The sequence below is a fragment of the Anneissia japonica genome, unplaced genomic scaffold (genome assembly GCF_011630105.1).
Source record: "Anneissia japonica isolate Jap-2015-1 unplaced genomic scaffold, ASM1163010v1 scaffold234_len1672027_cov178, whole genome shotgun sequence".
NCBI classification, from domain to species: domain Eukaryota; kingdom Metazoa; phylum Echinodermata; class Crinoidea; order Comatulida; family Comatulidae; genus Anneissia; species Anneissia japonica.
The window spans coordinates 1051508-1063938 of NW_022738761.1; the positions used below are offsets into that span (position 1 = coordinate 1051508).

At 36.0% G+C, this 12431-nt stretch overlaps 1 protein-coding gene across 1 annotated transcript in view; it reads left to right on the forward strand.

The window, feature by feature from the left end:
* Window positions 1-12412, forward strand: part of LOC117117792 (exportin-4-like) — a 33290-nt gene extending 20878 nt beyond the window's left edge. Inside the window, exons 11-22 of the mRNA XM_033262254.1 lie at window positions 2344-2486; window positions 2695-2840; window positions 3029-3209; window positions 3696-3855; window positions 4258-4427; window positions 5519-5693; window positions 6522-6815; window positions 8785-8956; window positions 9319-9434; window positions 9652-9900; window positions 10475-10567; window positions 11202-12412. Of these exons, the coding sequence (XP_033118145.1) occupies window positions 2344-2486; window positions 2695-2840; window positions 3029-3209; window positions 3696-3855; window positions 4258-4427; window positions 5519-5693; window positions 6522-6815; window positions 8785-8956; window positions 9319-9434; window positions 9652-9900; window positions 10475-10567; window positions 11202-11399 (2097 nt within the window). The 3' untranslated portion in view covers window positions 11400-12412. The remainder of the gene's footprint in view (window positions 1-2343; window positions 2487-2694; window positions 2841-3028; window positions 3210-3695; window positions 3856-4257; window positions 4428-5518; window positions 5694-6521; window positions 6816-8784; window positions 8957-9318; window positions 9435-9651; window positions 9901-10474; window positions 10568-11201) is intronic.
* The last annotated feature ends 19 nt before the right edge of the window (window positions 12413-12431 follow it).

Sequence of the window (12431 nt, forward strand, 5' to 3'; positions counted from 1 at the left end):
TTAAGGGGGGGTGTGTGATAACTGTCGCTGTCGCTGGTAGTAGTTGGGATAGTAGACATGACATAAGAAATCAGGAGCATTCGGTCTGTACTGCAAACAAATGCTTAACTAAACCTACCTTTTTACAAGTGGGCCTGAAAATAGGTTCTTATCTATCAGGTTTTTAGTGGGAAATCAAGCTGTTTGTGCTCCTAATTAGGTTCTTAGTAATCAATAAGTTTAAACGGTTTGCTTTGTTATATTTCATTATGATGTATTGTGTTATTCTCTATGGTATTACATAAGCTACCATATACATGGATACACTGTTAGCAAATTATTGAACATAAGAAACAGTCAGTTGTTTAACAACAAGTCACGGGGCGAGAATGCGTTTATGGCCCATACATATTTGTAGTCAATTACGAGGGACCCCTTCGCATTGGAATATCGAGTAATACCATAACCTGTTATATTACTATAATTTAAGTCAAATTCTCTGTCAATTCTAGCAGCCTTTTACTTCATTATTTCAGTATTTTTTTGAATTTAAAAATTGAAGTTTGTAGTGTTGCCTGGCTGTGGATGGAACAGTCTGGGTCAGGAATTGATATTGCATATGAAAGAAATGTTGTCATGAGGGTTCATGTAGAACATATGTGTGAGTTAAAAACAGTATTGGGTGTCTTACTGGACTTTAATATCAAGGCTCTGTTAAAACAGGGCTGTTTATAGAAGAGCTCTCAGAGCCCCTTTAGACTGGGGGCACAGGACTTTTCCCCCTGAGAGAGTATAGGGGTTACGCCACTGGAAACAGTTGCCAATGCATGCCAGAGTGCATTTGACCATGATGATCAGATGATCATCATACTATATCCTCTAATTATTTGTAAATTCAATTAATATTGGTTTGGAATGTATTATTAGTGAAAGTTTAATCACTGATTAAAACATTTAATGAAAAAAACATTAATATTGAGTTCCAGTTAAGGAATATGAACTCACAGAATAGTACTTATTCTGTGAAAATAATAATTCAGATGTTTAGATAAGTTATAAATAACAGAGTTGCCTTGATTATCGTAAGACTTTGAGAAAGTTTGTCGCATTTCCGTGAACTGTCAAATGTCACTTTTTTCTCATCATACTCATTTTCCTTCTTATTTCCCCCTTATCCTCATCTTTATTTTTCTTCTCTACATTTAAAAATAAAAATCCTTTAATCTAAATCTCCCCTAAGTTATGAATTTGCAAAATTAATATGGTACCCTTCAATTTTTTTACATTATCACAGTATAGTAATACATGTCCTTTATGAACTCTTAAAAGAACCGTGTACATGTTGCGATTGAATCTCATTTCCCCGAGGATTATGAGACACTTTCTTATCAGAATCACAAACTACAACATTTGACTTTGATTTACCCAGTTTCCTGTTTACTTCGTTGGCTGAAATGATGAATTTCATAAGGAAACCAGAGATTATTCTGACAAAGGTGCTGTAATACAAATTTTGTACCCTGCAGTAAAATTGTAGAATGTGATATGGCAGCTTTTTTTTTTTTTTATCTAAGAGCTCTTTTTGATAGCTAGGCTTTCATTCATGAATTCTAGTCTGAATAGGAGGGATTTTAAAAAATAGAATATCAAAATAAGGAATAAATGGTCAATTACTAATGTTGAAGGTTGTAACCAGGCTTAAAAATTCAACTCAACTCTATTACAAGTTTATTTTAGACCAAATAAAAGATGAAATGAAATGATATTGGAATAAAATTTTTAGGATTTACTGTAGTAGCCAAGAGACAGCTATAATGTATACAATATACAATGAAGTAGGTGATAATGACTATGATGACAGTGACAGTGACAACAACAAATGTGACTAATTCAAGGACAGTGGTTATTAGTTTAATTGGTGGGCTGGCTATGATGAATAATAAACCTTCTGCTAAAAACTTATTTGAAATTTGTTTACATTTTTTTGTTGTTAAAGTTCATAGTTTTCAATTAAAAATGAAAATTTGTTTATATATATTTTTTTTGGTTAAAGTTTATAGTTTTCAATTAAAAATGAATAATACAATTTTTTTCAATTTTTTTTCATGTAGACCATTAAATTTGCTGGTAATTAGCTTAATGATTTTTATATTTTTAATCAGTGTCTTATTTTAAGTTTATAATTTATTTAATCTTAGTAAATGAACAGTTCAAATTTTAATCACGTTTTCTCCCAGGTGTTACTAAAAGAAGTTTCTCTTTAATTTAAGGTGATTATAATGATAATAGTGCTGATAATCAGGATATGAAATGATATATTTTTTGGTGATTAAATTGACATTAAATTATCTAATCCATGTTTAGACTGATACTGGCTGTGGAGACATCAATGAGGAAGAGGTCAACGAACTGGAGGAAGATGATCATGACCTGTTTGGTGACCAACTCAGCAGTATAGCATTCCTAGGAAGAGCATGTCTTGAACATAGCTTACATCTAAATGTAAAGTAAGTAACAACTATCAGAACCATAAATGTTATTCAATAGAGGTTATATAATTTGAGCATCAAGTGTATCTTACAAGTGTATCTTATATTTATCACCCCCACCCCCCGAGATCTTTCAAAAATAAAGGTTGATAAACAATAAATAAAGGTTGTATAAATATTCTTGTCTTAGCAGTGAAATATTAAAGAATTTGTCATTGTTTTGTAGGCTTCTAGAGGACCGAATACAACGTCTCCACGGACAATTGCAGCGAGTGAAATCACAAGCTACAAGTGGTGACGCACTGATCAACGTTGATAATAAACTAATTATAGACCTATTTGAAGATATTCACTGGCTTGTTCTAATATCAGGTAGGATCGCACATCTTAATTGTAGTTTAATTTGTGTCTATTTCGTTATTATTTTTTGTGAGCCTGCTTGTTGAGGAAGAGGACTGTGTACCAAAGTTAATAATTACAACATGTGATATTCGTATAAGTTCTCTTTTCTGTTAATAGCAGACGACACTTTAGTTTCCTCTTGTTTTTGTTTTATGCAGGGTACCTAATAGCAGACGACGCTAAGGGTGAAACACCTCTGATCCCCTTTGAGATTATGCAATACTCAATTCAAGAAACTCCAAATGTAAATGTTGAAACTACTTTACAAGTGTTAGGGTCACCTGGGCATGCTGTGTCATCCATACCAGGAAGTGAAACAAGTAGTGATAAAGTTGTCAGGTAAATCGCTTAATTTTATCAATGATTGTCAAAAAAAAAGTTCCATTTTCATCATACCAAATAGATTAAGGATCTCCTATTATTTTCATAATTGTTTCAAGGGTATACAACAAATGCTAAGGGGAGTGCATGAACAGTTTGTTTTGTACTCTCTTAATAGTGATGAAAAAATGACCTCACCTTATTAGGCCTAACTAGCCAACCCTGATGAAATGTGGTGGCGTGGCTGGGCAGTAGGACCATCTAGGAATGCCTGAACACATCAGTTGATCAATGATAAAATTTGATTAATAAATTTGATATTTTAACTATGGAATTTAGCCTTACGGTTACCGTATTATCAACCAAAATGCATGGGGTGAATGAGGGCGGGCAATAAACCCTAGAATTAGGCCCAGGCTTATAGTAAAAACAATTTACCTACCGACCATAATTTCACTGTTGTTACTAAATAATTATTAACACATTTTGTTTTTTCGTTGTCAGATTGATAGCTGCTGTGTTTCGTTTGTCTGAAGTTGAGCGACGTGCAATAGAGGCCAATCTGACACACATTCTCAGCCCACAGTTGGGTACTACCATTGTCTGGTTCCTCAAACGATGGTGTCGCTCGTACCTAGTCTTGAATGAGAAATACTACTCGCATGTGAGTTTTAGTTGTTTTTGACATATTTGCTGATAAAACAGAATCATGAATCACAATCCACTAATAAACAATTTAATTTTGACTTTTAACAACTCAATTTATCTCCAGTAGGTAATTTGTCCTTGAGATTTTTTTTTTCTTTTTGTACTACAAATTCCATCGCATTATAGAAGACAATTCATTTCATATTAAAAGATAACTCATCCCATGTTCAAAGACAGCTTATTCCATGTTTAAAGACAGCCAATTAATTACTGTAACAAACTGTATAATATCTATACAATTGTGTAACTATTAACAAATTAACCAACTAATTAACCGGTAATTAACAATTGAAGTCATTTTATGCAAATACATTGATAACTCTAGTAATTGAAACAGATTCTTTTTACACCATCATAGGTAAGCCTACCCATTGTTAGTGCCTTTGGAATGGATACAGCAGGGGCGCAATGGGCAACAAGCTTTCTCCTGGAGAAGGTTATTTCAAATCTATCTGTATGGAGCTCAGAGGGATCACTTGCCAATGATACAATTAATTTATTTGTTACACTTGTTGAGAAAAAAGAAAGGTTGGTCATATGTTTAATGTTCTTTCAATTATCTGTATTAATAGATGCAGTGGCGTATCTGGGGTTACGTGGGGGCGCACCACCCCTCCCCCCCTCCCCCCCCACCCCACCCAAAATCACGGTCAAGTATTTGAATATCACCTAAAACCACCTTATTTTATGAGTTAGCGTCCCTCAACTGATCATTGAGCCCCCCACTTCGCAACCCCCTTCAGCACCCCCACTTACAAACTTCTAGATACGCCACTGACTTGGGGGTCAAGTACCATAATATTTATTAGACTGTATTATGTTTTATTTATTTTGGTATAAATACAACTACAAAAGACAGCATATTGTTTAAATTATATGGAAACAATTTTGTTAGTGTATCCTATAGGAATTATTACATAAACCAATTGGAATATATATGAGGCTTGCCATGCCGAAACCAGCATCAGTGACAAAAATATGAACATTGATTTTAATATATTCATATTCTCTACACAAGCTTTAAAGTGATTGGATTGGATTTATTCGATGTAAACACCAAGGATAGCCCACGAAAGTCTAGAAGAAGACTTATTTCCAGTGGGGTCCTTCTGGTGGTGATTGTGCAGTACACCGGGTGACAATCCCCTACTCTTTTCCGAAGAGTGTACTGCGTTCTTTAACATGCACATGGGCTATAATGCACACGGGACAAAAACGGCTTAAACGTCTCATCCGAAAGACGGTGTGCTATTGTAACTTGTATTTCAGCCCTCTATCTGAAACACAAGGAGAGACAGCGATGAGAATTGAACCGGGGACCTAGAGATCCCCACGGTTCAACGCACACACAGCGGCTACCACCAGATTAGCCGATGGATCATTTACTGAAATTGATTTACTATTGCCAAAGTACAAAGTACGGCTTCTCGGTACTAAAGTGTACAATACTGCCACATTTTTATGCTAATTACTCAGTTTAAAAATTACCAACATTACACTGGTTTGGGATGGCAAGCCTCATATGTCATATCTGCCAGTATCTTTAGAGGTTAATGACTTCTTCACATGCATAGTATGTATATTTACTAACATGCATCTGGTGTATATTTTCTTAATAGGTGCGCAGCAGTGTTGTCGTGCAACCATTTCTGGACATTAGTTAAACATCATCTGTCCTGCCAGCCCCCACTGGACGTCCTGTCAATTGACATTAAGTGCAATGTGATGAAAGCATTGGTGTTAGCTGGGTCCATGGCAAATGATGACGGAACCAAAGACAGGTACAGACAGGAGGTAAGCCATGGGGGTCATCACTTAAAATGTTATATTTGAGGATCAGGATTGTACAGTTGTATATATTATAGTATTGTATAGATGTACGTATAAATCTTTACATGGCAATGCTCCTCCTTACATTGAAAATTTAGTTCACCTTAGGTCTAGTCGGTGCAGTCAGATCCACAGTTGTGCTTCACACTCTATCTAGTAGATTAAAATCTTTGGTGACACAGCATTTTCTGTTGCTGCACCATTACTATGGAATTCCCTGCCTCTTAAAGTTCACAAATCTCCTTCTCTCAACATTTTCAAGAACCGTCTTAAAACACATCTTTTTTCAACTTTTTAATTCTGTTCTACTCAAAGCGCATCTTTGTTTATGCGCTATAGCAAATTTATATACATTACATTAAAATTATCTTATAATGATATTGTACAGTTGTGTAATCAAGTGCAAGGCACTTTATTTACATTGCTTTAGTCTACCCTCTGTATCAATGGGTACCAGCAAAGATTTGATAATTGTATAAAGTGCTATTTCAAAATGCTAATAAAACACAAAGAAACTCTAATAATTACAGTATAATTTTATATAAAACCTAACTTTTAATACATATTATATAAAGGATTTAAACATATAAACAGCATAGATGGTGATCAATATTCATAATTACAGCATTAGTTCTAGAAAATGCATTGCAAACTTGCAAAGACTTGACAAGTCATATTAAACTAGTACTGTACTGCTGTTTTTTAGTGTTTCATATAAGACTAGTATGACTTTTAACTTTGAACATAATATTTGATAATATAATATAAATTTTTTTATTCTTTTAATATCAGATATTGCAACCACTACAAGAAAAGTTCAACAGTTACGTTGATGAAGAATCATTTGATGCCAACGCTACCAACGAACCTGTAATGTCAGATATATGCTTCTGTCTAAGTCTACTTAAGGGCGTGCTGCAAGCAACAAGAGTGGATAACGTGCTTCATCTCCACAACTACTGTTTTCCATTTTTGTCACGTTGCATAGGTCTTGTTAAAGTCTACCAGAATTATCCAGAGGTCATTGTCCTAATTCTTGAAGTGTATGTAGAGTTGGCTAACCGGCAGTTGTGTTATATAAACGAGGTAGGCTTCCTGTTTTCTTATTATGGTTTGAACAAGAGTGAGATAGCAAATTCATTACAAATAACAGTGACATCCACCCTCTTTCTGCCCTAGCCACTATGTAATCATAGACTAAAAATAATCATTACAACATCAATACATTATCAACTAGAGTAGTCACTTTATGTAGTGCATACCTCTGCCATGTGCCTAATGCTTAACAGTACGCAGGCGTGTAAGGCTGATTCCCTTATTTTCTTTTAATGCTGAAGAGTAAGTTCAAGGAGGAAAATTGAATTTCCATGGCATTGACTTTTGGTTCATAATGGAAGTAAATTTATTATATTTTCAGGGGTTTATTTAAGAGCCGGCGGCCGGCGCATTCGATCGGCTACTACGATGTTTTCGCCGGCTACTTCAATCAATGCTGTAAAAATACAAAAAACAACAATATAAATAGTGCAACAGGCCTGTAAAGAACCTTATTTACCTACACGAAGTTAATTTGCAATAGTATGCACTAATTTCGATGTTCCTTTCTGTTGAAAGTTCGTTAAAATGCCTACCAATTTTCAGACTCATGTTTGACTTTCATGAACTTGCGGCGTAAACAAAGTTAAAGTTCAAAGTTCGGCAGTCGCGCCTGGGTGAGCCATCAAAGAAGCCACGCCTCCAAATCACATGTTAGCCATATACTAATTAATGAGGTTGTGATCGTCACTGCATGTGATTGCACATGTGCAACCACTGTGCAGTGTATACTAAGAAGTTCAAATGGGAAACTAATTTTCCGTACCATATGACATACCACGATGTTCAATCATCATCAATCAATGTGTTTGAATCGATATTAGGCCTACAGGAAAACAATTTGTTAATAAAACATTGTTAAACATTGTTCATTATGTAGGATTCTTGAATACCATACAAAATTAGGGAATATCATATGAGTGAGTAGTGTATGTGTGTGTAAACTTGTCTCTTTCTTATCTGTGCCTGGGATAGCCAGCTAAGTCCTGGTCCTAGCAACTGAGGTAGGCTGCAGGCTTATATGGCGCCTAAGCCTGCCAAGGCCTAGATATAGACTACACAGTGGCTGACAGTAGGCCTATCTATCCTAGGCCTAAACTCACGATACGATATTTTCAGCTATTGTATGATATTCCTCTCATGAATTAAATTTAGGCTTTTTGAGATTCGCGAAAGTTTAATGTCGCGAAAACGGCCGAAATTATCAATTCGCGAAAGTTTCTGATTTAAAGTATCTATTTAGGCTAGGCCTATGTATGAAGATACAGTATATGTAAAAATATCAACTTTTTTTACAGCTCATAGTTGATTCTGAAAACTGTTTAAAAAAGAATGATGTAGAGAAATGCCATCAAATGGGCTTAAAAAACTCTAATACCCTGGAGCGCAATGGCGCTTCGCCCCCTTGACCCCCGACCAGGGCTTTGCCCCTGGACCCCGATGGGGGGCCTAGACCCCCCCTATACCCCCGGCCTATTTCAATTTACTCTCCTGTTACTTTCAAATTTCTCCTGCTACTCAAATTCATAAATAAACCCCTGATTTTTAAAACTTTCTTGGGTTACCCTAGGAATTATTTTGTTATCTGTCGTTCTTATATATTTATCTGTTCTTTGTTTTTTGTTTTGTGATTTTAATTCCTGAATAAAATGAAATTAAAAAAAAAAAAGAAATTTTACCTTTGCTTCCCACAAGTTAATCATCTCTTTCTTAGATTATTATGTAGCATTGTACTAAATTGTTATATGTTCTTTTATGTATTGACTATTTGATTTTTTGTGAAAATAAAAATTTCTCAGACTCAGACTCTAATTTCATGATGATCCATTTCTTAGTGTTTGTGTAATCTTGCTATCTGACAGACAGGTGTGAATACATAACCTTCTTGGCGGAGGTAATTATTGATAATATTAGTTTTGTTTGATTCATGATAGGCCTTCTGTTATTATTAACATTACAGACACAGAGCCATAAAGTTTATGAATCCAGTCTTTCATTGCTTCATACGTATTCCAAGTTCAACCTGGGTAAGAAGAGCCGTGAGGTGACAGTTGAGGATGACCGATGCGAGAGTGTGTCCCTCCTCATGGATCTCTTAACTAACCTATTATCAAAGGATTTAATAGGATTTGGTAAGCCATGTGGTTTTCTAGCTCAGCAAGTGTATTCACTCAAGATTCATCACTCATAAACTTAGGCTATTTAGACTAAAATTATATTAGTTTTACAGACTTCATTCTGACCTCTGTACAGATGCTATGATACTGTATGATTCTTTATGTGTGCTTCAGTTTTTCCACCCTGTTCTGTGTACAGTACTTGATTTTAGTCATTGTGTCTATCCACTCCCATCAATCAGTGTTTCACTTAATCAATTTTGACAGACTTGGCCTAGGCATCAAGACCCAGACTTTAATTCCAACATACCTTTCTAAACTTTTGTAGAGCTATCTCGCAACTAAAACAAATTTGTTCCACCTTTTTCTGGTTTCAGAAAACTCAGATATAGATGTGATCCCAACACACCCCTCAAGCCAGGTGTCTGCTGCCGACATCGTGCTTTATGGTCTCAATATAGTGGTTCCTCTGATGGACTTAGAACTTCTCAAGGTATGATGCATGGAGAACATTTTAACTACACTAGCATCTTATACTGTATTTTGCTTTTAAATCCTGGATTAACAAGTTGAAACATACCCATGGATGCAATAGGGATACAAACAAAAACAAACTAAAATGTCATACATTCTGGCAGGCTCATGACACACAAAGACAACACCTTCTTCTATACAAATATATTTATTTTTTTGTCTCTGGTGTACTTTAGTTCCCAGATTTGTGTTCCCAGTACTACAAGCTAGTGACATTCATATGTGAATTGTACCCTGAGAAGGTAACAGTGCTCTCACAAGACCTGTTCAACAGCTTCATGGCTTCCTTGGAGCTAGGCCTTACAAACTTTGGTGGTGATGTAGCCAAATTGTGTTTTGATGCAATAGCTAGCCTGTGTGTGCATTGCCATGGCTTGGAGGACCGCAACAACCCCCTGTGGGGTGCATTGCATGCAATCTTTAAGGTGAGACAAGAACTAAAATTGCTTGGAGTGACATTCATATTATTTGTACTTAAACTCTGTGCACATCCTAGTGATATACCATAAAACCTCAAATTGAAGCCCTGGGCTTCTTTTTTTTTTGCGAACTTTAGATGGGCTTCTTTTCTAGGCTACTTTTGCAAAGTAAAGAGGGTGGGGGGGGGGCTTCTTTTCAAAATGAATGCTGTGAATTTGTAAAATCAATCTGTATCATGGAGTGTATTTAACTGACATTAAGTCACCTAAACTACTGTATAAATCAACCTTGTTTTTAATTTATTTTGTTTATTGAAATTCATGTACAGTGTATGTACAGTACTATCTCAAAAAGAAGCCTATGCTATCTTGTTTTGAGGCTAATTTTGCGAACTAAAGACGAGGGCGTCAATTCGGGATGGGCTTCATATCGAGATTAAGCCCACTGGGCTTCAATTCAAGGTTTTACGGTAGCTTGGTTTTTATTAATAAGACAATCACCACTGCATCTTGGTGGCACTGAATATTTTCCTAGATGAGATTTCAGAAATAAGCATTTAAAATCTTTAATTTCTTGAAGGTGGTGTTTAATCTCCTTGTGCTGGAACCATTTGACACAGAATTGATCAATTGTGCTGCTGAGGCCCTCTATGGTTTAATATGCTGTCATCAGGTAAATAATTTTCAAAATGTTTTTTTAAAACATGGGTGAAATCCTGACAAAATCGTCCAAGCGTTGTAAACAGACTTGGCTATACTTTACCATTAATGGTCCAAATTGATCAGATTCTACACTCCCCAGCGTAGAGCACTGAGGCCACCAAATACAAGCTTTCTATTTCCAAGCATCGAAGACCTGGTTATAGAGCAGGGGTGGGCATAAAATTGGGTTGGCGAGCCAAAGTCTATTTTTTATTTAAAACTGAGGACTGCACCCAAACTTTAATTTTCCAATGTGCTTCCAAAAACCTTCATGGACTGCATTATATACAACTTTATGTTCAGTTCTGCTATTACTTTTAACAGATCAGTGTCTGCCCGTAAAAAGCAAGGGGATGGTTGGCGGCCCGCACACAGAGTTTTCAATTTATTTTTGTGGGCCACAACAAAATCACTGTTGGGCCGCACTTTGCCCACCGGTGTTATAAAGCATCAAGGCTCCCAAATAATCAGCTGTCCACTCCTAAGCCTCATAAGATATGGTTATAAATGATAACCTCTCTACTCCCTTAGCCTTAATGAATGAATTTTGTTTGGTATAAATAAACATGCTAATATAATTCATGCTTCTTATATGATTTTCTTAGACATATTATGCTGAGTTGGTGAACCATTTGTTAAGTACCCAATCAGATCTGGTTTATTACCAGCGTTTAGCAGAGGCATTTAATCAACTAACCCCTGCAGGACAGCCTTTATCATTGGACAGAGCACACAAGGCATCGTTTTACAAGAAACTAGAATCATTCTTATCAACTGTACGTTTACTCATGTGCGTAAAATGATGCTGAAATGATAGTGGCAAATGGGAGAGAATGAAGAGCCATGCTCCGTTCCCTCTACATGCAAGTAATGAAAGCAGAGATTCAAGCAGATTGGGATCCATGCTGAGCTGGTTGAATGTCGTTGCATGAATTGGAGTAGAGATTGTTGGCGGAGGAAATGACTCCATGCCTGTCAATCTCAAAAGATGTTGTGGCAGCAGTAGGTATTAGTATTAGGGAGGTTTCGCTATCCGTAATGGTTTTTAGCCATTCTGTGTTTTTCGCAATCACAGCGGAATTTAAGCGTACGGCCTAGTCCTATTCCATTTTCTTCTGTCATCATGCTTCTCAAAATCAGATTTTGGCATTGGAAATTTGAAGTGATAGCCGAATAATGCTCCTTCCCTCGTTGACAAGAAAAGTTGGATATTTCGTGGTAGGCCCTATTGTTTATGACCAATGCCTGGCTACTGTAAGCGGATTCCTATACGCTGGGCTAAGCCGAAAATCCTGACACCACCAAGCACCAACGTTTTAATACTCCAAATGAGCCGCATCCTATCGTAATTTGCTGTCTTTGAAAGTCACAAAAATGGCATGTACGTATTCAAAGATACATTTATTTGTTGAACTTGCTGTAAAATGTGAAAAAAAAAACGAAGATCCTACTAGAAATTCAAAATTTTCTACGCGTTTTTCGCTTGTGTGCAGTGAGCGAGTTAGTGGATAGCAACCGGTGTACGACATAAATGATGACGTATCCGTCACACTAACCGTATGCGTTTGCATGCGAAACCTCCCTATTATCTACAGAATTTCCTGGTCGTGTGCTGCCGTCAGAGACAGGAATTTCATATCTGACCATGGCATCAAAGTTTGTCTCATGAGGTGTTGACTTCTTTGAATGCATCAGTTGCACAAATATAAATATACAGTAAAAACAAGTTTGAATTGAAATGTTTTATAACAATTTCAATTTTTTAAAATTTTGTTGTATTCATTTTAATTTTTTGGAAATTTTGAAAAAAAGAAAGTATACAGTAATATATTTAA